The sequence below is a fragment of the Anabrus simplex genome, chromosome 2 (genome assembly GCF_040414725.1).
Source record: "Anabrus simplex isolate iqAnaSimp1 chromosome 2, ASM4041472v1, whole genome shotgun sequence".
Taxonomy (NCBI): Eukaryota; Metazoa; Arthropoda; class Insecta; order Orthoptera; family Tettigoniidae; genus Anabrus; species Anabrus simplex.
The window spans coordinates 534,393,835-534,419,883 of NC_090266.1; the positions used below are offsets into that span (position 1 = coordinate 534,393,835).

The 26,049-nt window shown below is 41.0% G+C and overlaps 1 protein-coding gene across 1 annotated transcript in view; it reads right to left on the minus strand.

Moving 5' to 3' along the window:
- Positions 1-6,131: 6,131 nt before the first annotated feature.
- LOC136864208 (uncharacterized) overlaps positions 6,132-26,049 on the minus strand; it is a 644,576-nt gene continuing 624,658 nt past the window's right edge. The window contains exon 15 of the mRNA XM_067140905.2: positions 6,132-7,958. Within this exon, the coding sequence (XP_066997006.2) occupies positions 6,823-7,958 (1,136 nt within the window). The 3' untranslated portion in view covers positions 6,132-6,822. The remainder of the gene's footprint in view (positions 7,959-26,049) is intronic.

The following is a 26,049-nucleotide window of genomic DNA, read 5'->3' on the forward strand; positions in this document are numbered from 1 at the left end:
TGCAGAGTTCTTCGATATGTTGCAGGTAGGAGTTTCGTTGCTTTGCATATTCAACGGCAATTTTAGCGCTGAATGGACTGTTCGACCGCCTTCCAGCAATGTAACTGCAATGCCGAATGAAGCAAGTGGGAGTGCAATTTCATTGTGTGAGCGAATTGTTGCTAAAATCAATGAAATTAAGAAAGTTTTTCCTGTACCCCCGGGAGCGCCCAAGAAGTAAATCCCTCCAGTTCCATCATTTACAACTTTCATTAGAATATCAAATACATACTTTTGTTGTTGGTTCAACAGTAGAAGATTTATTCGAACTGATTCTCTTAAAGCATCGAGATCGTACAGTTTTTCGCGTTTCAACTCTTGATTAAAAGCGTTGTGCATCGGGCGATTGGGCGCGGCCATGCCTAATTGAGATAATACTTTGTTTGACATCACCAAGCACATGTTCTCAATTGATATCAACGCCTCATTGTACATTTCTTCACTGATTTGTAAATTTGGATTTCCTGTTGTGATGCGAATTGGATGCAAGATATCATCACACATACCATCTTTGTATGTGATCCATAAGTCAATTGGTTTTGATAGGCAGCGTGTTGATATAGTTATAGAAAACAATGCTCGTATTTGATGAGGTTGTGAAGAAATTACAGCATCACTGAGAGTTTGATCCCAATGATCGTAATGTTCTAACAGTTGCAAACGTAGACAGGCTTCTCTGTAAGAGCCACACAATCCACCATTAACAATTCGTAAATGATAGAATTATGTTGGGCCTCGAACACTGAATAATAGCAATCGTAAATAAAACACTCATCGTTGCTTGGATGGACTGAATCAGTTCGACCTATTGCATCGGTGGAATATACATTTGGGTAACCGGGGACTGGTTTTCCTTGTTTCCGTCGTTGAAATTTCTGTTTTGAGCATTGATTCCAATATTTTGGCATTTCGGAGTATAGCAGTGTTCGAGAGAAATCATCATTCTGACATAATTAAGAAAACCTGGTCAAGGTTGTAGATGGTGGTTCATCAGCTCGTTGTAATGCGTTCTGAGCCGTGAAATATACTCTTTGACCATTTTTTAAGCGTATAGCTAAGTGAAATACAGTGGGGTGTCTTTCATGAATGGGAAAATAAAACATGAGCCAAATTGCTTCATTACTGCTAACGTAGCGGCCCATTTGGTACTGGGTAACTTCATCATTGGAATTCTCTGCACTAACTCCAATCACAGCCATGTCACTTCCTTTGGTTACATATTTGCAAATGTATTTGATAGATTTGACGGAATGGCAAGATTCAACATTGATGTGCGCCTTGAAAGTCTTTGATAAGATCGGTGAATATGGAACAATCCAACAATTATCAATTTCAATGCATTGTTGATTCACTTTGACTATTGTTGATCTTCCGTTGTCTGCAGTCGACCGACAACGATACAGTGGATAACCTTCATTTCCGGTAATTGTTTCTGGTACTAATGCCCATGGATAACGCTTTGAAAATTTACCATCCACCATACACGGTGAATTTTGATTAATTGTTCCACAGGGACCATGAATCATGTTTTTACGGTAGTAACTATCTCATGCAAGCCTAGATCTACTTGTACATCAGGGATTTCAGCTGATATCACTTCATGAAATTAATTTGGTCTTATATTCTCAACCAACAAAATCAGAATATGTGCACGAGGCAATCCACGTTTCTGCCACTCCACAGAATACATCCAGCAGCGCGCCTCGCCAAACACGCTATGTTTTACAATGAAATCCATTAAAGATTTCAACATGTGTTGGAAGACTCTAGCCGTAATGTCATGGCGATCATTGGTTGATTGGCCGGGGAATTACTCTTGTTTGATTTCTATCCACTGCGGATTGCACGTGAATGTGATAAATAAATTTGCTGTGCCATAATGACGAACATACGACATGGCATCTTGAGCATATTCATGAATATGTAGAGGACTTCCGATGTATGTTGCTGGAAGAATGGTCATCCGGCCGACATTCTCTACATTTCCATCACTGTTAATCGCATCTCGAAGGTGAATATAGTCTTCAGAACGGAGTTTGCTCTGGTTCAACTTGATGAATGTCAAACGCTCTTTTTCAATTTTGACATACATATCAACAGCATATTGGTGAAATAACCGCCCACACTTCAATAAGCGATTGATTTCATTTTCACGAACCATAAGGCGGTATGAATAATAATTCATTGAACTGACTTTTTTGTTGGTTTCGACACCTGTAAATAAATAATTGTTTGAATGACAGTGATTGAACTTGCATATAATACATATAGTAGCTGATACAAAATATCCAAATTTATAATTACCTGTAAGGGGATTTATCATCTTGATCGATAAGTGATAACCATCTTCACCTTGCCAAAATATGATGGTATATTGTAGCCCATCGTATGAGCGGTGTGTTTCATACACACGCTGTAACTGATTATTCCGGAGATGTAAAACTATATCACGGGCTTCCGAATTTTCTCCAACTACAACAACGGCAACTTCATCAATTGTTTGCGCATTGAAACGTCTTGCATGTTGGTCCACAGGATTTTTATCAGCTCTGATTACAATTTTGTGATTATCAGATGGCATGAGATCCAGTGCAGTTTTGAACAATGTAATCAACTGATTGTGTTGATGAAAGAAAGTTTGTAATTTTTCTACAATAGACCTCTTCACTGAACTGTTATGTGAACAACGCAGATCAATTTCTTGTAGTGAATTGTCCATGAAATAAATTTGCAGGAATTTGTAGTCACCATCTAACACCAGCAACAGTGAACCTGCCCTGTGATATATTTGGCCTTGTATCTATAAATTAAGGAGGACAGGTTTATTATTTTTGTCACAAAAATTATAAAATAAAATAAACAAAACAATATGGAGGATAGGTCTGTTTGTTATATGTTGCCTTGAAAGTTGGCATGAAATTGTCCCGAAGTATATTTGTTGCCCCAAATGAAGTCATTTGAAAGCAGTTCACTTTGCCATTTGCGCAACACAATCCAGCGGCTTCATTTTTGTATTTCCATGCCTTATAATTTTGGCAAACTGAGTTCATAGATCCAATAGCAACGCATTGGTATGCACTGTAGTCAATTGAAACATCTTAACTGAAAGCAGCCCGATTCAAACTTGGAAGATTATTAGCTGAACGACGCGCTGCATGGGTTTGTGATATTCGAATCCTTTCAGTTTCATTTCGCTCTTCACGTTGTTGTGCAGTCCGATTAGACTGAAAATTAGCTTGGCTTGCAGCATTTCGAGTTCTTCGACCGAAGTTGCTCCGCCCGCATCTTATAGGCGGCATGAGTCTTGAAATGAATATACTGTATATGGAAGCACACACAAAATAAACCAGTCAACCAAAGAAAACGATGAACTTGTTTGTTGAGAAGCGGAGACTTAAAAACAATCAGGGTAGACAAAGGTCTCCAACTATAACAAAACACGACACTGCATGCGACTGTCTGGAGAGCGTACGCGCGAAACCAAAACCCAAGGAGACATTCTTCCCGTCACAAACTGAGAACTAAGCGAGATAAGAACTTGGGGTTTGTTTTAAAAATAACTTCCATATCTGAAGACCATTTGCCTCGCTTTGACCTCCATGCAGATTTAATAACAAAGAAGTTGGCCAGCGACTGACTTTTTCGTGCCCGCACATAAAAATTTCTGAACATGACTGGAAAGAAACGCAAATAGTGCATATTATTATCATTTAAATTTAAAAACAAACTTATCTACGTCGAGCAGAAATGTTACTTTACCAGCAGTGAAAAAATTATATTATAGAGTTATGACATGATAAGTTCTATGCAATGAAGATTTTGCATTTAGGTAACATTCCATTATATTAACATTTTCACACTCAATTATTTTGTCAACTTTTTTTTTGTTAACGGCATCAAATGCGGCTTGAAATGGTGTACATAATCCGATATTCACCAATTTTAATCGATAACATTGAGATTTAGGGACATTTGGCAAACGCGCTGGATTACAGGAGGACAGCGCTAAGCGCAAACGTGGGAGAAGGAAAGAGAGAAGAACAGTTTCAATGGAAAAGAGAAATGGGGCTTTTACGTTTTTCACGGCATTTTTTTTCCAATTTTTCTCTTCGTAAAAACCTTATTCGGACTTCGACGAATATTTGAAAAGAAGCATTAGCCGAACTGGTCCTGCCGTTCCCGAGTTTTGCGCTTAGCAACACATTTAGCGATTCATTTTTATTTATATAGAAGATTTAGTGTAATTATTATTTGTTTGCTAGAGACAATTAACAAATATAAGGTTAGCGTTTGGGGTGGAGAAAATATTATACTTTCTCCAATTGTCCAGTGTTACTTCCTTTACATTACTCTGGTAATACCTACGGTAGGCCATAACCATGATCAATTCTTGAAGATAGGCCGAGATTTGCTGAATAGTAGTAATACGGTAATTAAAAACCTCATTCAGTTGAATACAATAAAATAACATATATATAAACCTCACATGTTCATCATTTGAGAAGAAAATATTATTCATGATTTGTTTACCTTGCTCAACTACGGAACTCGAACCATCTCCGCCAGAAAGCGAATGTTGTTGAAATATCTACCATCCAACACTAATCGAAGAAGCGGAAAAATTAAACTGTGAAAGGGCATTACACACCAAAGATTGGCTCAATTATTTCAATTACTGATGTAATTTTTCATAAGTGATGAGATAGGAAAACAGAATCTGACGTTCTGGTTCAAGTGTTAAAGTATTCATTGATATTAGGGAGTTTCGTCTCAAATTTTGTAGACTAGATTGTTAGTAGTAAATATTTAAAGATAAACACTTAAAATTCACACTCTTACGGACACGAAATGCAAGGATCTTTATTAACATTTAATCACTGCATTAGAACAAACAGCGTTTCTAATCTTAATGCCAACGCACGCACGGGAGTGAGTGCCTTTGTAGACTTACTTTCAAGAAGCCAATTAACATAAAACAAAATGTTCTTGCAAATTGAAGTTTGCCTTCGGGTAATAACTTTGCTCCTTTTTAATAGACACAGTTGCAAAAAGACTTCAAAATTTTAGGGGTAGAATATACCAAGAATTATCAAGGACCTTCATGAGGACTAACGTATAGAATGTAGAACAGTTAGGAAGAGAGATGTCAAGACTGACACGTCTATTTGCATCGAAACTGATTGTATTAATTATAAGTGACTGACTTCTAAGTAAATTAATGTTTTCAGTGTATGTATATATATATATATATATATATATATATGTGTGTGTGTGTGTGTGTGCGTGTGTGTGTGTGTGTGTACACTGATTAAATTATTAAATCAGTAGATAGTTTAAAAGAAATCAGAACCTCTTGGCAACGAAGAGTGATAAATGCCGATATTATTATTCATAGCCGCATGATGTTTGAAGCCTCCCACGGCACCGTATTTGGAACTGGTCGAAAGTGCATGGATATAATCATTACTCTACGAAGGCCTGGTATTCACACAGCAAGTACTACGGAAATTCACAAATTCAATAACAGAGATCTAAATACATACTAGCTCTTTCAAATATTAATTTAGTATTTTGAACTTTCCTACATTATTATTTTGGGAATAAAGGCATAAAGGAATCGGTACTTATTTATAAGAATACACGTTCGACAAATGAATAATTAATTTTGTATTAATGATATAACTCATCAGAAAACAGTATTCGTGGGAATTACACATGTCTTTATCTCACGAGATTACTAGTAAGGTTTTGCGCTGCCATCCTCTGTTCGGAGTCATACTTAATATTATTTACATATGACAAGATTATTTATGTTTACATGCCAGTTTTAATATACAGCATAACACTGTGTAGTTAAATTGGGTCAAATAGCGTGATCTGTTTCATATTCGAAATGTAATGGTAAAAACGAATTATAAAGAACCAATATTGACACTTAAAAATAACTATTGGTGCAAAATTACAAAAACCTGAATAAATGATATTTCAGATATAGTTTTCCACAAGTTTGAAAGTTTTAAACTTTCTAATGAAATCTTCCCACGAAAAATGCATAATATTAAAATGCATAATAATAATTTTCCCACGGAAAATGCATAATAATAAAGTACTAGAAATATGGAATTCTAAATGGTTACGTTTATAACTGTCTATAAAACCATATAAAATAGTTTTATGAAGTATTTATTGCCCCTTAAATTTATTTCGGAATTCTGCACGGTATACATCTAATTCTTTGGTGTACTTGAAATTTATCCAGACAAATATATATTTGTACAAATATTCCAGTTTTCCACTGCAGGATAAGATACCCTAAAATTCCATCCATCGCCCTAAATGCCCAAAGATATCCATGATGAAAACTTCCTCTATTCATTATGCCTATATTCAATAATTAACTGTCCTTGTTATTCTGGTAAAAGTAATAAATTCGAAATCATGACTTACTATTAATGAGGCTAATAATTCAACTTTATTATTACTAGTAGAGCATGTTTACAATTTAAACGTCACTATATAGTTACTTCATTGTCACAATGAAATTAATTATATTCATTATTGTGCCATATAAAACAATAATCAACTGTCTCAATGATCTAAAACAGTAAAAATACCGGTACTGGAATTAATAACAATTGCAGAGACTCTACATACGCTTTCTAAACAACTCCTTTTAGGTACCATTGTTTTCCCATTACGAAAACCCACACTCTCAAAACCTGCCTATAAAAGGACAATCCTGTGACCTTGACTATCTACAAGAAATACTTGTGAAATTATATTTCAATTACCACTAGACTTTGGTTGAGATTGTTTTCTTTGCTGCTGTAAATGTTGGGTCCTTGTCTCCTGAACAGCCGCTACTAATGTCCTAACTGCTTCTTCATGACCCTCGAAGCTGTCTGCTTTCTTAAGACCTCCAGTGTCACCTCTTACTCCAATTGGCCCCTGAGGACCTCCTTCTGCCTGCGGGCGACACTCGAACCCACCTTGGAAGGCATCCGGATCTCTGCAAAACTTTCCATAGCCTTCCACTCGTTCTTCACTGCCTCGCTTCTTTGGAGGAAAGGTTTCCCAAGATCTCTGTTTCTGCATTAGACGTGCCTGGGCTCCTTTGCTGCTAGTGCCAATAACAACCACTAAAGTCTTCCTGTCACCCAAGTCCACAGATGATCTCCGACTATTTACTGAGACTGTGCTCAGAGTTAAGCTTTCACATGAGTTCTGCTTTCTTGCCTTGTCTCCTCCTCCTCCTTCTCTGTCTTCAGGGGTGTAGAACACACTGTCCTCAGTGTCTGAAGCAGGATACAGTCTTACCATTTTCGCCAAGTGTTCTCGATGTCTGTGAGGTGATGTAGGGGTACTGGCTGCTGTGTTGGGTTCCCTATGTACCATTGCTCTAACAGCTTGTTTTGTCACGCTGCCCCCAATTGAGCCTTCACTGACTGGAGAGGTGGTTGTAGCTTCCGATATGCGCTGATACTCACTCTCTTCATTAGACAACAATCCTCTTTCATCCCCTTTCTCTCCGACAGATCCAGGGCGAGCTGTACGGCCGACTAGCGTAGACCGACCCATCATATCATGCAATTTTTCTTTTAAGTGACTCTCTAATCTCTCCCGAACATCCAAACACCCAACAGTACTCATGAGATCTGACGATGCAGTCATATCTTCATGATGAGACTGAGGTCTTCTTGAAGTAGTAGGAGGTGGCGGAGGTGGCAAATGATGGTGCACATGCATTCCAGAGCCCGCAGTTTGGCCTGTAATATCTGCCCCAGAACTAATATCTGACCTTTCAGCATCACGTGAGCCTAATACTTTTCCACTTATTGTATGATAAAGAGATGCCACCTTCGACGAACCTTCTCGAGAGGACGAGGTCCCGTACCGAGCTGCAGAGGAGTCTCCTTTACCTGAAAGGAGGAGGACGCACAATATTAAAACAAACTCGTCAGGGTATAGGACGCAGAGGTACACAGCATATTATAAAGCATTAACCTGGACTACAAAGCGAATTCATACATCGATGGCCTAGTTCTACTACCACGTCAGTGACATTTCGGTGAACAAGAGATTATGATATGTACAGAAGTAGAATTTTATGTTCAATAAATCTATTCAAATTACACGTAAGTAACAAGTGATGTAGTACAGGAAAATTAATTTTCTAATATCTCATATCAGAATGAAGTGAAAACTACGACCTAATACCACGTAAGGGCGTGACTGACTAAAGTAGTATTAGAACTAGGCCATAGATATGCTTATCATTAATTAAACTAATTGCAGAAGAAGTCTTCTGGAAGCCACTGAAACATAAGGAACGAATTAATGCAGGGTGTACTGAATGACAAGGGAATTTATGAGATTGTATCAGAAAAGTGGATGAAAGATGGTGATCAGGAAAAGGTGATATTTCTAACATCAACTCAAAAGAACATGTTCTTGTCAAACGAAGGCATAAATGGAACTGTGATAATTTTAATGTTCCATTAGGCACGTACTTCAGAATAAATACAGAGGCGAGACTTATGAACCACGATGCAGGGACAAATGTAAGAACTTCACATTTTAATGTGTCATTATGCACACGGTACTGTTACGTATCCTTTTACGTTCAATGTGTGCAAACGTACTTCAGAAGAAATACAGAGGTGAATCTTAGAAACTGCGGTGCAGGGGCAAATGTAAAAACATATTCGACTCATCTAATTGAAAACGACGAATGAAGAAGAAAACCAGATAAAACTTCACGGACTGAATGCTTACACACACACATATACGAATTGTGTCGAGTATTTCATAAGCGAAAAGACAACATCCAGAACCCTGTTCCACAATATTTATAAGAGTTCTAATACACATGCAAATTCTTAAGACCTATAAGCTGCTCACAATTTCTTAACAGCAGTTTTGTGTTATACTGGATATTTCTGTTATTTTGTTTATAAAGTTCATAGAACATCCCGGTTACATTTAAAATATTTATTACAGAATGTTATGTTCAGATTCTTTGTGGAATGTGAGATGTCACGTAACAGTGCCTTATTTGAAATGGCCATATGTGAAAAGATGTGAGTCAGCTGTTTTCTTGTTTTTAAGATACTTGAGAAAATTATTCTTCTGAACGTTTTCTGGTTGATATGGCAAGTTTACTAGCGAACATATATACAGGGTGTGAGGGGTATACGTGCAGATATTTCTTGTAGCAATAGAGAACGATGTGACGAACCACCATATATCAAACTTGTAGTAATCCTCGGAAGTTATTTTCGAGATTGTAAATAAAGGGTACAGATCTCTGCACATGGTTATGAGGGTGTTTAGGGGTTGTAGTAAGGATGTAAAGGAGAGGGCATATAAGTCTCTGGTAAGACCCCAACTAGAGTATGGTTCCAGTGTATGGGACCCTCACCAGGATTACCTGATTCAAGAACTGGAAAAAATCCAAAGAAACGCAGCTCGATTTGTTCTGGGTGATTTCCGACAAAAGAGTAGCGTTACAAAAATGTTGCAATGTTTGGGTTGGGAAGAATTGAGAGAAAGAAGAAGAGCTGCTCGACTAAGTGGTATGTTCCGAGCTGTCAGCGGAGAGTTGGCGTGGAATGACATTAGTAGACGAATAAGTTTGAATGGCGTTTATAAAAGTAGGAAAGATCACAATATGAAGATAAAGTTGGAATTCAAGAGGACAAATTGGGGCAAATATTCATTTATAGGAAGGGGAGTTAGGGATTGGAATAACTTACGAAGGGAGACGTTCAATAAATTTCCAATTTCTTTGAAATCATTTAGGAAAAGGCTAGGAAAGCAACAGATAGGGAATCTGCCACCTGGGCAACTGCCCTAAATGCAGATCAGTATTGATTGATTGATTGATTGAGATCAAAGGGATACGATGTTCTTAGAATAGGTAGTATGCCGTGTTCTTGTGAACAGGCAAGACACGCGCCATCCGTGCCAAACTTGTTTCTGTTTATGTTTAAGAGCAAATGTACTACTGTAACAGCTGAACGCTACCTATGCAATGCCACGAGATGTTACGTAATATACTTGACAAACTGGTATTATGTTTACGAGCAAATGAACTACGATAACAGCTGAAGGCTGCTACCAGTGTAAAACATGTTACGTTACATTCTCGCCAGACTGGTTTTGTTGTTGTTAGTATTTAGCTTCTGTCTTAGGGACTTCAGACAACCCTAGACATCGATTTGGGACCCTGGAGATGTATCGAACTGTCAGCGTTAATACTGGATCATTTCCTGTTACGTCCTTTAGGGGAATGGGATATCTGTGTTCGTCAGCCTCGTGGTCTAGTGAGTATGGAAATGACCTGAAAACCTGTGTCACAGGGCGGGTTAGTCGTGCGGTTTGGGGCGCGCAGCTGTGAGCTCGCATCCGGGAGGCAGTGGGTTCAAATCCCACCATCGGCATCCCTGAAGATGGTTTTCAATAGTTTCCCATTTTCACACCAGGCAAATGCTGGGGCTGTACCTTAATTAAGGCCACGGCCACTTCCTTCCCATTCCTAGGCCTTTAGTGTCTCATCGTCGCCATAAGACCTATCTGTGTCGGTGCGACGTTAAGCAAATAGCAAAAAAACCTCTGTCGGTGCGGGAGCTGTACAAGCGTGTGATATAATTATTGGTTGGGATAGGCGCGCCGAGACGTAAAATACGGTACGATCCCCGTTGTGCATTGCGTAAAGGTAGAAGAAAGAAGGCAGTTCCTTACGCCAACGAAAGCATGCGTGGGATAGGATGTCCAAATGAGTAGCATCGGAATTGAATTATCGAAGCACATCGAACGTTTTGTTTCAAAGGAATAATGGACATGTTATACAACTAAATAAATTAAACGTACCTACATTTCGTGCTTCCTGCCGGGCTGAGTGGATCAGACGGTTGAGGTGCCGGCTTTTTGACTCCAACTTCGCAGGTTCGAACCTAGCCCAGTAGGTGGTAATTGAAGGTGCTCAAATACGTCAGCGTCGTGTCGGTAGATTTACTGGTACATAAAAAGAACTCCTGCGGGACTAAATTCCGGCACCTCAGTGTCTCCGAAAACCATAAAAGTAGTTAGTGGTACGTAAAGCAATTATTATTACTATTATTATTATCATCATCAGATCATTGAGAGCTGAAAGACATGGAAGAATATAGTAAAATATGCGTGGTTTAGGAGGAAGCAAGATGAAATGTACGTCACGTGAGAGAATATCGGTTGCAATAGTTTACTACAGATTAAAATGCGTAAGACGAGAACCAGGTACTGCTCTTGGGGATGAGTCAGCTGTAACCTCGTATTGTGGTTAGCACGAGAGGACGAAGTGTGACAAAACAAGTTTTGTGTACAATCATCGAACATACACATCAACAAATCTGATAAACTTAAACAAGGTTGCACGTGGGAGACGTGTAGCTATTAACCTGAACGCCAGGCCAACGGCCGCTTTCATGAATACAAGATGAGTTATCAAATTATACACAATTCACAGATGTCGAAGGTATCTAAGAGGATTCCGCCACGGCTACATCCTACATTTTACTATGGTGGTGCTAATACAGTAAAAGATCACAGCAGATTACGCCACTGCGTGTTAAGATGATGCCGGTGGAATACACCTGTTAAGACATAAGGCTTCAGTAGGAGAAGAAGAAGAAGATGGTAACGAGAGTCACATAGTCAAGCAGGACAAAGCCGAACAAGACTCACATTAGTGACACAGACATAAGAGTGGTGTAGTCGTAATAGTAACACTCTGTTGTAGAAAGGAATGAACTAACATACAGTAGGGGCTCCGTAATTCCAGGTGGACGTTAACAAGACTATCTCGAATAGAAAAGCACGGATTTACGAACGTACACGAAAACGCCTGTGCACACAAATAATTTACCTATGTCAAACATTATAGCACAACAGTTTAGAAAACAAAAACATACAGATTGCCTTACACTAAAAGAAATTTTAAATTGTCTTTTGTAAATAAAAAACGCTCTAGGCAACCTCCTTCAGTTAAATGTTGACTTATAGTTCCTATTTCAGTAGTGATGAATATAAAACAAGCATTTTATTGAATTTTTAAATATGATAATGATGATGATGATGATGCTTGTTGTTTAGAGAGGCCTAACATCGAGGTCATCGGCCCCTAATGGTATGAAGTGAGAAAACAACTGAAAATGAAAAGCATCCACTGACCAAAATAAAAGAGTAAAAAATGTCATGAAGAATGAATGGATGGACATGAACACAAAAAAACAAAAAAAACAGTGGATCAGACTCAAAAAGGATTGTAAATAATAGTATTAGTGACCAAGGGACCACTTATAAAGCACAATGGTGCTAATGGCACTTATCGGTAGTAAAAGAGAACCATGATATTTCTCAAGCTACGGTACTAATCACAGGTAGCGTAAACTCACGGTGTTCCAAACATTAAGGTACTACTCACAAGTATTGTACGTCGTAAAGGTAACGCAGACCTATGGTGTTTCTCACACAATGGCGCCACTCATAGCCAACGCAAACCGATGATGTTCCTCACCTAGGTGTACTAATCACGGGCGCCGGTATTCCCGTGGCGTTCCTACAGAGTGGGTACTAATCACTGGCAACGCAGACCTACGATGTCGCTCGTATAGTGGTACAACTCACACGCTACGCCCAGACGCGTGGTGTCGCTCACACTCAGACCTGTGGTGTTGCACACACGGGCACTACTCACGGGTACTAGAAACCCACACTGAAACCCACTCGAGTGCTACGAATCACAAAACTATGGAGTACCTAACAGAGTGGTACTACTCGCAAGTAAAAGCGACCGATGGTGTACCGCGCGTGATGGTACTAATCAAAAGTAGTTTCATGGTTCTAATACAATCATTCCTTGGTCGCCCCCTTTAGTCGCCTCTCACGACAGGCAGGGGATACCGAGGGTGAGGTATTTTATTTCCTTCAAGTCCGCCGGTAAGCCGGTTAGGACCCCCTATCCGCCACCTGGGACGCGCCACGTGGGAGTATCACCTCTCCCCCTGCTACGCCTACGTAGCAAGTTCGTGGATGGTGATGATGATGATTGCTGTTTTTGGGTCATCGGCCCTTAAAAACGCAAAGTGTCTTCTGTTTTAACTCATAGTGAATAAAAAACAAAACATAAACTGCTCGAACACACGTAATGAACCCAAACCACGTGAAGGATAGGTATGAGGAACTGCCGAACTGCGCTCAAGGTCAATGTCTAGCGTTTTAACAAGCACGTCTTCCGTTTGTTGTGTTCAGCTTTCGCCACGTACAAGTCATTCGCGCACTGAAACTCTCGATTTAAAATTTTTGTTACCGATACATCAATTTCTCCGCTCGTATTTATGAGAATATCGAACTATCGAGTCTCAAAATACACTATCGATTCTGTATTGTACTCCCAAGTAAATACGCTGCAGAAATGGCGTCACAACTTACATACCAAAGTGAAACTCGTAGCAATTGTTCACGGTGACCACCCTGGGCTTCTCTGCACGCTTCACTTCTCTGAAACCAGTTGCGACGCATTCGAGCCAAGACACCAGTGTTGTTCAGAATATCCTCTGCTGCTTAAAACATTCGTTCACGGAAGTTATCCGAAGTGGTTACTTCAGTTCGATATACTTTATGTCCCACCAGACATAAAAATCCATAGAATAATGTCTGGAGATCTGGGTGGCCAATTGATAGTTGAGGAAATGTCTGCACCATCCTGTAAAATCCAAGTGGTTCGGCGTAGTCGAAGCGACACGTCCTCTGAAAGCTCCAGTAACGTACTGTATCTACAGGAGCAAGATAACATTAATAAAAAGGTGATTAGTCCATGTAACCGACCTCCAATTACACCCATCCAGATATTAATTCGGAGTTGGTGCTGGAAATTGCCTTGTCCTACTGAATAGGGATGTTCCACAGCTCATGAGTGGGGTATAGTGGGTTCGAACCCCTCTGTCGGCAGCCCTAAGGATGGTTTTCCGTGGTTTTTCCATGTTCACATCTGGCAAATACTGGTGTTGTAACTTCATGAAGGCCACGTTCGCTTCCTCTCCGATACTAGCCCTTTCCTGTCCCATCGTCGCCATAAGGAAAGCTACACCGATCAAATTTATGCAAGTAAGGAGATTGGTACCGGTCTGAGTGTCTGAGACGGTTGAGGCCCTGACCTTCTAACCTCCACTTGGCAGGTTCAATCTTGGCTCAGTCTGATGGTATTTGATGGGGCACAAATACGTCAACTTCGTGTCGTAGAAATACTGACACGTAAATGAATTCCTGCGATATTAAATTCCGGCACCTCAGCGTCTCAGTAAACAGTAAAAATAGTTCGTGGGTCGTAAAGCAAAATAACGCTATTAAAAAGACGATTGGTCAAAGTAACCGACCTCGCACTACATCCATCCAGATATTAATTGAGAGCCGGTGCTAGAAGTTGCCTTGGGATACTGAGAGGGGATGTTCCACGGCCCATGAGTGAGTTATGTAAATATAAAACTCTCCTTGTGTAAAAATTGCCTCATGTGTCACTAACACACTCGACAGAAATTCTTGATTGCGTGCTTGATCAATTAACCAGCGGCAGGAATCCACTCTTAAATCATCAACGAGCTTGATAGCAGCAGTCGCTCAAGTTCGGCCAGTATCCAGTATTCGGGATATAGTGGCTTCGAACCTCTCTGTCAGCAGCCCTAAAGAGGGTTTTCCGTGGTTTGTCATGTTCACACTAGGAAAATGCTGGGGCTGTACCTTAATTAAGACCACGGTTGTTTCCTTCCCGATCCTAGCCCTTAGATATTTCTGTCGCCGTAGGACCTATCTGTGTCGTGGCGACGTACATCAACTTGTAAAAAAAAATTGGTAATCAGGTGGTGAAAGACACACCCGTTGAATGTGGTCAGGGTTCATTCGCTCTTCATGCAGTGTCCTACGTATGGTCCAAGTTGGTATACCAACGGCACGTGTTATACTACGCGTACGGCGCCCGGGATCATCGTTTACCATTGTCAGAATGTCTTCTTCCGCGTCTAGGATTTCACGTGGCCGTTCAGGCCTTCGCTTTTCATAGCGTGATGTAACACAGCCTGTACCGCGAACACGCTGCAGTAGCCTACAGCAAGTATCGTTGCTGGATTTGGCACCTGTCTGTTGGGAAGGCTTTCCCGATAGATTCATGGAGCGCGACCCGTATTCTGTTCTGCCGCACGATACACTAGCAGCATATCATGGTATTCGTGATTTTCATACACTGACATTAATCAAATACTACTACTACTACTACTACTACGAAGTAACTCGCGTATTAGTACGGACGATAATTCGCCTCTCTGTCAGTTGTTATTCAGGTGAAGGTCAGGCAGGCAGCTCATACATCTTTTTTTCTATTTGCTTTACGTCGCACTGACACAGATAGGTCTTATAGCGACGATGGGACAGGGAAGGGCTAGGAGTGGGAAGGAAGCGGCCGTTGCCTTAATTAACGTACAGCCCCAGCATTTGCCTGGTGTGAAAATGGGAAACCTCGAAAACCATCTTCAGGGCTGCCGACAGTGGGGCTCATACATCTAGTCCGGTTTCATGTTGGAGGCGGGAACACGTCCAACCATATCCCCGTCGCTAGGAACAGCAGACAACCGAAGCGGCACGTCTAGTGCTTTTGTCGAACTGCTAACGTTGAATATTCTCCACAGTGTGATTTCATTATCATGGATTTTTGGGAGACCAACTCGCCATATGCAGAAACACCCCGACTTCATTTCTTCATTTTGTTATAGTTATAGTGCACAACATAGCTCAAACACAAAACCTATAGGATGTCCGGTTAGTCTGCTAGGCAAAAGCGTTTTGACGTGTACGTACATAAAGTTCCTTACGTCAACGAAAGAATGCATGGAATAGGATGTCCAAGTGAGTAGTATCGGAATTGAATTGTCAATGCAAATCGAACGTTTTGCTTCATACCAATAAGGGACATGTTATCAAAATAAATAAAACAAACGTACCTTCCTTTCGTGCTTTCAAACGAAAAGAACACGTTTAAAGGTAAATTAAAGCATTCTAGCTTACTGCTGCTGGTTTTTCAGTGCCTATTAAACGTATCAAAATAAACGTTGCCAGGCTGAGTGGCTCAGACGGTTCAAGCACTGGTTTCATGAACTTAGCAGGCTCGATCCTGGCTCAGTCCGGTGGTATTTGAAGGTGCTCAAATACGTTCGCTTCTGATCGGCAGATTTATAGGCACGTTAAAGAATACCTGTGGGCAAAATTCCGACACCGCGCGTCTCCACTGGGACGTAAACATTGTTATTATTATTGTTATTATTATTATTATTACCGGGCGAGTTGGCCGTGCGGTTAGGAGCGCGCGGCTGTGAGCTTGCATCCGGGAGATAGTGGGTTCGAATCCCACTGTCGGCAGCCCTGAAGATGGTTTTACTTGGTTGGTTTCCCATTTTCACACCTGGCAAATGCTGGGGCTGTACCTTAAATTAAGGCCACGACCGCTTCCTTCCAACTCCTAGGCCTTTCCTATCCCATCGTCGCCATAAGACCTATCTGTATCGGTGCGTCGTTAAGCCATTAACATTATTATTATTGTTGTTATTATTATTATTATCATCATCACTGTGTTAGTCTATTATTACTAACTATTATGAAAATAAAAGTTAATCGCCCCACTCATACTTCGTAGCTCCTAATTTGTTAGAAAACACTAAAGAAAGTAGTGAACTGTCAACAATTCCGAATTATTATTAATCTTATAATTGCGGACATTTCTCCGAAATTACCGATAATTGTTTTACTTCGCACCGACACAAATAGGTCTTACGGCGACGAAGGGAGGGAAAAGGGATATAAGTGGGAAGGAAGCGTTCGAGGCGCTAATAAAGGTACAGTCCCAGCATGTCCCTGGTCTGAAAATGGGAAGCCACGGAAAACCATCTTCCCGACTGCCGACAAAGGAGTTCGTACCCGCCATCTCCAGAATGCAAGCTCACAGCCGCGCTCCCCTAACCGCACGACCAACTTACTCTAAGCCAGGGCCTCTCAGGGTGCATGCGCGCGGTGCATGCACTGTGCACGGTGCAAAAGACGACTTGGCTTGGTTGACCAGAGTGCAAACCCCCCACTCCTCGATTTGGAGCAATAGCGCTGTCTCTCTCTTTCCTCACGCCTGTCTCGCTCGCTCCGCCTGTCTCCCTCTCCCCCACTTGCGCCGTAGCGCTCCAAATCCGGGCTGAGTTGAGCCGAGTATAGCCGAGTAGAGCCGAGCATAGCCGAGTAGCCCAGAGACGAAGCGTTGATCCGAGCCATACCGAGCGGCACCGAGCGGCACCGATGCACAGTGCACGGAGCTCTTGCGCCCCGCTCTGCACGCGTGAGATTTTGGGCGTTTGAGAGGCCCTGCTCTAAGCTCTAATGACGGTCTGAGTGGCTCGGACGATAGAGCACTGGTCTTCTGATCCCACCTTGCCAGGTTCGATGGCGGCTCAGTTCGGTGGTATTTGAAGGTGCTCAAATACGCCCATCCCGTGTCTGTAGATTTACTTACATACATTATCATTATAGACTCTTATGCCTTGCAGCGTTCAGTCTGCAAGCCTCTGTGAATTTACTAAACATCGCCACAATCCTCCATTTGCAACTAGTGCAGTGGCCTCATCTAGTTCTATACCTCTTATCTTTAAATCGTTAGAAACTGAGTCTAACCACCGTCGTCTTGGTCTCCCTATACTTCTGTCAGCCTCCATGACAGAGTCCATTATTTTCCTAGGTAGCCTATCCTCCTCCATTCGCCTGAAATGATCCCACCACCGAAGCCGGTTTATGCGTACAGCTTCATCCATCGAGTTCATTCCAAACTTAGCATTTATCTTCTCATTCCGAGTACCCCTGCCATTGTTCCCACCTGTTTGTACCAGCAATAATTCTTGTTACTGTCATGTATGTTACTTCTAACTTATGAATAAGATATCCTGTGTCCGCCCAGCTTTCACTCCCGTAAAGCAAAGTTGGTCTGAAAACAGACCGATGTAAAGATAGTTTCGTCTGGGAGCTGACTTCCTTCTTACAGATTGCTGTTGATCGCAACTCCGAGCTCACTGCATTAGCTTTACACCTTGATTCAATCTCACTTACTATATTTACTTGAATTAAAAAATACTGCGGTAAATATTTCTGGCACCTCAGCGTCTCCGGAAACCGTGAAAAGTAGTAGTAGTAGTAGTAGTAGTAATAATAACAGTAGTAGTAGTAGTAGTAGTAGTAGTAGTAGTAGTAGTAGTAGTAGTAGTAGTAGTAGTAGTAGTAGTTCTTTATCATCAGAGTAAGGTGAAGTTCAATTTACCGTGTGAAGGATTTCGTTCAAAGTATTCGAGTACATTCTACACATTCTACCCTTCGCAGACGGGTCTGTCCCTGTTCATATGTACTTTGAACGATCCATTAGTTCTTAACTGCAGCTCTGTTCGGCGAAATACTGTACATGTATAGAAGGGAGAATGCTGTGCATACCGTCTGCGAGCTACGGCAGCATTTCGACCAGATTCTCCGTAGATCAAAATGATGTCTATGTATTCGTCGTTGCTGAGCACACTAGCCATTGCGGATATGTAGACAGCAAATGTAATGCTGCTGTACCATATATCAGCGTTTACTAATGCAAGGGGCATGAGACGGGTGACGGTGAGGAACATGCTGCCAGCAACCGTCCTGTTGTTATCTCTACATATTCTGACGTAACCTGCCTGCTGGCAGGAGTGCCCCTGTGAAAATCAGTTAGTAGATATCCCATTAATCATAACTGCATGCGGGACATTTATAAGTAGAAAGTACGGCGTTCACGAGCCGCCTGGTATATTACAATTTGCTTTACGTTTCACCGACACAGATAGGTCTTATCCCGGATGCAAGCTCACAGCTGTGCGCCCTTAACCACACGGCCAACTCACCCGGTCGGAAGAATATAAAATGAGACAATCGTATTCTAATATGTGTATAACACAAACTTAAGATACTTCACATCTGCTTATGATAAAACCGGGCGAGTTGGCCGTGCACGTAGAGGCGCGCGGCTGTGAGCTTGCATCCGGAAGATCGTGGGTTCGAGCCCCACTGTCGGCAGCCCTGAAGATGGTTTACCGTGGTTTCCCATTTTCACACCAGCCAAAAGCTGGGGCTGTACCCTAATTAAGGCCACGGCCGCTTCCTTCCCACTCCTAGCCCTTCCCTGTCCCATCGTCGCCATAAGACCTATCTGTGTCGGTGCGACGTAAAGCAGCTAGGTTATGATAAATACCAGAGCTACATAGGAATTCTTTATCATTTCGTCCAAAGACGCTCTTAACTTTGTTTAACTCATTTTTAAGGTCCGGACTTGTGCGTGGCTCAATTATTTGGAACCCAACGACCACAAGGAATATCGATCTTCTCGAGAGTGCTCAAAAGAAGTTTAAAAAATTCATGACTTATAAAATCGCAGGAAATTACCCAATCTTCATATATTATTCAAGTATACTGAAGGAACATGGTGTAAACAGTCTGTACCACAGACGAAATTGCAAAGATTTTTTTCTGTATAAAATAATTAATTATAAAATTGATGACTCCAATATATTGCAATGCACCACAGCGATTAAGTCGTCCTAGAAATATCTTCTTTCTTTCAAAGGCCAAGACAGAAATTCATAAGAACTTCCCATTTAACAGATCAATGGGGCTCTTCAGTAATATTTAATTACTATGTTGATATTTTTAGTGTGACGGAAGCAATATTCACTTCGTCATGTAAAACTGTACTTCTAAATGTAATTTAATACACAATGAAGAAATTTAAAACAGAAAAATAGTACAAATGTTGTTAACTACACTATTAAATATATTTGATCCCAAGTGAAATATTCTGTTCGAATAAATATTTTAAGTATTATACTAAATCTTAATTAGTATTCATTAGTACTACAATGCAATGTTAGTTATGTTATCCTTCACGTTTTTTAACGTGACCTGTGTGTCACTGGAAGTAATCTTAAGATTATTCTAGCTATCATTTTTTAAAATTTGCTTTCCTTAACCTCTAAGTAGCAATTATCGTGAATATTGTAATTGGGACTCATGACCTGTTACGTTTACAATTTAATTAATTAATGGAAACCACATCAGAGGGAAGCAGATTTACCACATTTACAGCATTAATACGGGGAGGAAAGGAATGTTGTACCGGGATAGCAGAGAACGATATTTGCAAAGCAAACATGAAAAACATTTGTATTATTCAGATTTTACCGTTCGCACTGTGATGGTACAGATATGACGCTGTAAGAATACTCGTATGCAAATAAATACAATAGGTAAGAACAGACTCAGCAGTACAGTGGCTTGCTTCTGTGAGCCACTTGAGTCGAAAGGACAAGCAACCTGTTGTGACAAACACAACACACCTGGACGAAAGTAACAATAGAAGACTGAATCACAAGCACACGAACTGGTCATTGCTAGACATAGCAGACGTGGTCTATCTGCGGACTACAAGCACAATAACACTGAAGCCTGTTCTTGCTGAAAAAAAATGGTTTTCTACCCACGAGTTGGCGAATATGCTTATTTACAGTGAAGCACACCGTAATTCTGAAGCTACAGTACTCTCTGAATGTACGTTAAACGATTTCCTGATCGCCGCACACATAACAGGCAAACGTTCGTTACTACGTACCACTGACTATGTGACACTAGTGGTATTTTACCGTCCTACCGAGGTTGTAGTCGACAATGATCGCGGCAAGTGTTGGCAGAACTAAACGGCAGTGTCGGACCGTGCGTGAAGAGCGCCTACGACCGTATCGTATGTAACGTGTACAGTGTTTGCAAGCCGAGAATTTTCCACAAAGGCTAGAATTCTGTACGTGGTTTCTAAGCGAAACGGCACAACAGCCACTGTCTCCATTCCCAGTGATAGCCATAGACGAAGTCTGTTTAATGAGGAATGGGGCGTTCAATTTCCATAATGCCCGGGGCCGTTCTTAAGCCACATGCGATTCAGCAGGGACATTTTCAGTCGCGATTTACAGCGAATATGTGGGCCGGTATCATTGGCGATTGCCTAATTGGGCCTCACGCACTAGACTCGCGTCCGACAGGTGCAAATTACCTAGCGTTCTTTAGAGATGAACCACCGACGTATCTTGAGAATGTACCGCTGCAATGCGCATGAACTTATACTTCCATCCTGATGATACACCACGTCAAGTGAGCCGCGGTGTGCGTGAATACATCGACCGTACATATCTAAGCCGCTAAGAAAGCAATTACGTGGCTAGTTCTGTGTCCTGTTTTAAATCCCATGGATTTTTATCTATAGGGCCATAGGCCTATCAGGAGTCTGGTATATGTAAGTGAAATCGGCAGGGAAGATGAGCTCCGCCCACGTATCTGTACTGCAGTGAAATCCGTAGGTGCGACCCCGCAAGAGTTTGCACGTGTTTGAGCATTATGGAAGCATATCTGCGAGCAAATGGTGGATAATATGGAGCACCTACCTCCAATAGCTTCGGCGTCCTCGGTGTCCAGTCGAAAGTGTCCTTACCATTTCCACCATCACGTGTGAAATGTCAACGTCCGCAGTATGTAACTTGATGTTTACAACCACTCACTGCGTGTCATAGACACAGACACCAGTACCATGGTAGCTTATCTGTCGCCCACCCGCGTGCAGTGAGTGCAATGTGTTTACAAACACTCCGCACATGTGTGACATCAAGCTAAACGGAACACATTGACTTTTGTCCTTCTGGACAATGACAGAACGTTGACAGCTGTACCATGTTTTAGAAACACACTTCCTATACTCCTCTCAGCTTCACGGTATAACTTTTCCTTACACCCTGTATTACAAACGAACTAGGTTTTTTTAAATTTAAAGCATTTTAAGTTCTATTAAAGGTGTGGATCTCAGGCTGATTAGTAAGGATAATAACCGGAAATATTTGCTTTTTTGTTAGTGACTTTACGTCGCACCGACACAGATAGGTCTTGTGGCGACGATAGGATAGGATAGGATAGGAAAGGCCTAGGAGTTGGAAGGAAGCGGCAGTGGCCTTAATTAAGGTACAGACCCAGCATTTGCCTGGTGTGAAAATGGGAAACCACGGAAAACCATCTTCAGGGCTGCCGACAGTGGTATTTAAACCCACTATCTCCCGGATGCAAGCTCACAGCCCCGTGCCTCTAACCGCACGGCCAACTCGCCCGGTCGGAAATATTTGAAGGGGGAATACAAACCGACATTTAGAAATACTGTCATTGGCCTTTTTCCAATCTTTTCAGCGTCGGACTAATACCGCTAGGTTTTCGACGAGGCTGGATAGAAGAAAACGTTTAGAAGTGGAAGGTATAAGTCACGACCTGAATATAGATACAATCCGGGCATTTACCCGGTAGTAAATTGGTAAAACCACGGAAAATCATCTTCAGAACGACCGACAATATGGTGCCATGTAACCACCTTGCTCATGTAGTCGCTGATCATCATGTGATTCAGGCTAGAAAGCTTGCCAGACAATATCATAGTACCCACCTCTACTACAATTTCCTCTCCCAATGCTGTTGCCGCCCACCATTCATTAAGTAAGGCTCACTCACATCGAAAATACCACCACACTATCTGGGGAACATCGATAATGAATAAAGGTTCAACAGGACCAAACTCGCTTAAAAAAAAGCTTAAGGTTTAAAATTTTCAAAAGCTGAACCAGTCACTGGAAACTTGAGTCTGAATATCTAAGTAAATCTGTTTCAGTAGAATCTTACGTAGCCCTTACTAAAAGCAATCCGCAGGTCATTTTGTTGGACTGCAGTCGTCTGAGCAGACCAAGTCCCTGAATGGCCCGTGTGTTTCACGGGTTTCTGTTTGTTTAGAATAAGAGAAATTCCAAGTGGAATAGTTTTCACTCTTACAAAGTATTTGAATTTCAACATTATAATTTATTTTACTTTATTCCTCAATGTTCATTGTTAATCTGCGCAAGTGATCTATGTTTTCATTGTCAGTTTGTTGCCGTCAAGGATGCTCTGCAAACCCCGACTCCGTTGCTGAATGGTCAGCATACTGGACTTAGGTACCGAGGGCCCCGAGTTCAATTCCCGGCCGCGCCGAGGATTTTAACTACGTATGGTTAATTTAGCTTGCTCGGGGACTGGGTGTTTGTGTTCGTCTTAATACATCTCCCTTCGTCTACAAACAATACACCACACTATCAACCACTACAGAGACATGAAACAGTGAATGCATCCCTCCACGTAGGGTTGGCATCAGGAAAGGCATCCAACCGTAAAACTACACAAAATCCACATCACATGTAGACCCCAATAAAATGGGAAAGATGCCAGGAATAATAATAATAATAATAATAATAATAATAATAATAATAATAATAATAATACTCTACCGAATACATGACCTCGAAAACCGTATTTGAGAGAAAAATGGGGCCCTCTCCTTTCGAATTCATTGACGAGTATATAACTGAAAGCTAAAGAGAACGAGGATTCCCTTAAGGAGATAGGTGCCTTCAGCTAGGTTTAATTTAATAAAATTCAATTTTCCAAGCGTAAGATACATGCGAATGCATAAACCCTGCCATAACTTAACATACAAACGATGCCATATGGTTGAACAAACCAAATTTGAGGAAACTTTGGTTAAAGGACGAAGTTCTACTGTTAATGAACCGTAAACGTTAACTGGAGAATGGAGAGGGCGAAGATGAATCGTTAAGCAATAAGTTCAACAGACAGGCAAGAGAGGCCGACGGATATTACATGAATGAAAGATGTAAAGAAGTAGAATGTGATATAAAATTGGGGAAATTTTTATGTGACATACAGAAATGTAAAAACCTACTTCAGTGAAGAAGGGTAGTTTAATTGTTGCGGGATAAAAGGCAGTAACGGAGAAATTCTAATTGATGGTATAGATAATACCAGCAGGTGAAAGGAATACACAGAAAACATGTAGAATTGAGATGATCTTATGGAATGCATTAACCCCATGGAAAATGAAGAATAACAACCTGGACTAAATATATTGACAGCATAGCTCCATAAAGCTGTAGCTAATAACAATGGCGTATGGCCTCCGGAGAGGCCTGGTGCAGACCTTTCGAGCTGACGCCTGATAGGAGAATGGGGCCCTACGTATGATGAATTCTAATGCAGAGGCATACACAGCCAGCCCCCGAACCATCGGAATTAACCAATGAAGGTTAATATCACCGACCTGGCCGGGACCACTTAGACCAAAGGCCAGCACGCTAACCATTTAGCCATGGAACCGGACAAGCTGTAGCTGAAAGAAAACTAAGGACCTGGATAAGATGGTATTCCAGCTGAGCTAATTGTCAGCATTATAAGCTTTATAAGCAGGTAAATTCAATGTATGTAACATGAGTTAAACCCGACGACTTTAAATAAAAAGAACATAATTGTTCCAATTCCAAAGAAGATCAGGGTTATCTCATGGGAATACTCTAGAACACTCAATTTTGTTTCTCATGTTTCTAGATACTCGCCAGAATTCTGTTCAGGAGAACTGAAAAAAATAAATAGAAACTTTCCTAACAGAAGATAAGTTTGGTTTCAGGAAGTAAACAGGAACGAGGAAAGCTATTTGAGCCTTGAAGCTTATTACAGAACAGAGATTCAGGGCAGATAAACACACATACCTAGTCTTCGTTGACTTGGAAACGCCATTTGTAATATATTCTATATCCTGAAAAATCATATAAGGATCATCTAGTCGTTATTAAAAGAGGCAATGGAAAGAGAGAGGCAACGATCAGAAAAGGTGTTAGACAGAATTGTTTGATGTCTACAGTTATACTCAATGCATGCATGCAAGCAGCATTGAATGAACTTCGAGAGAAAGTCAGTGTAGGAGTTAAGAATGAAGGTGAAACATCTGATATGCTGACGTATACTGATGACATAGCCATCTTCTTCTTCTTTTTCTGCCGCTTTTCCCACACCTATGGAGCCGCGAGTGCGAACTGTGTCGCACATGTGGATTTGGATCTGTTGTACGGCCGGATGCCCTTCCTGACGCCAAGCTGATATGGAGGGATGTAATCAGTATTGCGTGTTTCTGTGGTGGTTGGTAGTGTAGTGTGTTGTCTGAATATGAAGAGGAAAGTGCTGGGACAAACACAAACATCCAGTCCCCGGGCCAGAAGAATTAATCAGAGGCGATTAAAATCCCCGACCCGGCCGGGAATCGAACCCGGGACCCTCTGAACCGAAGGCCTCAACGCTGACCATTCAGCCAACGAGTCTGACACTGATGACATAGCAATTATAACAGAAAATGAAAATGACCTCGATGTTAGTTTTGTCCATTATGAAAGTTATTCTTCAATTAATTCATGAAAAAATGCCAGTAAAACTATGTTTTGGAAGAAGTGAAATGCCAACAATAAATTTAACATTAAGAGACCATGATCTTGGTGAAGCGAACAATTTTTGTTACCTGGGCAGTAAATTTAAAGGCTGATATCACTAATCGAATCTTTCAGGCCTAAAAAAGCATTCGTATCAGAACGATTTACCCAGGTGTAGACTGTGCAAACTCGGAAATATCATCGTAGGAATCACACCTTTCCATAAAATAGCGTATGAATTTTAAAAACCTCACTTAGAAAGTTTTAGGAAGTGTCTTTTCAAACGATTGGTGGTAACTTCATGACATTCCAATGATCGGTGCTTGGAAGCTGACTAGCTTGACCTCAAGTAATTTCAATATAGTTTATTGAACCACATTACAATGTAGATCTATACAAGAGTTTCGTAAACTGACTATTTGTTATGTAGCATTTAACGATCATTGTTATTGTAGTATAGATGTGTTTTGAATGTTAATGTTTCCTATATCTTGTGGACGAAAGCTGTTGAATGCAACTGCGTAATGCAGAATAAATGAAATCTCATGCAAAAACT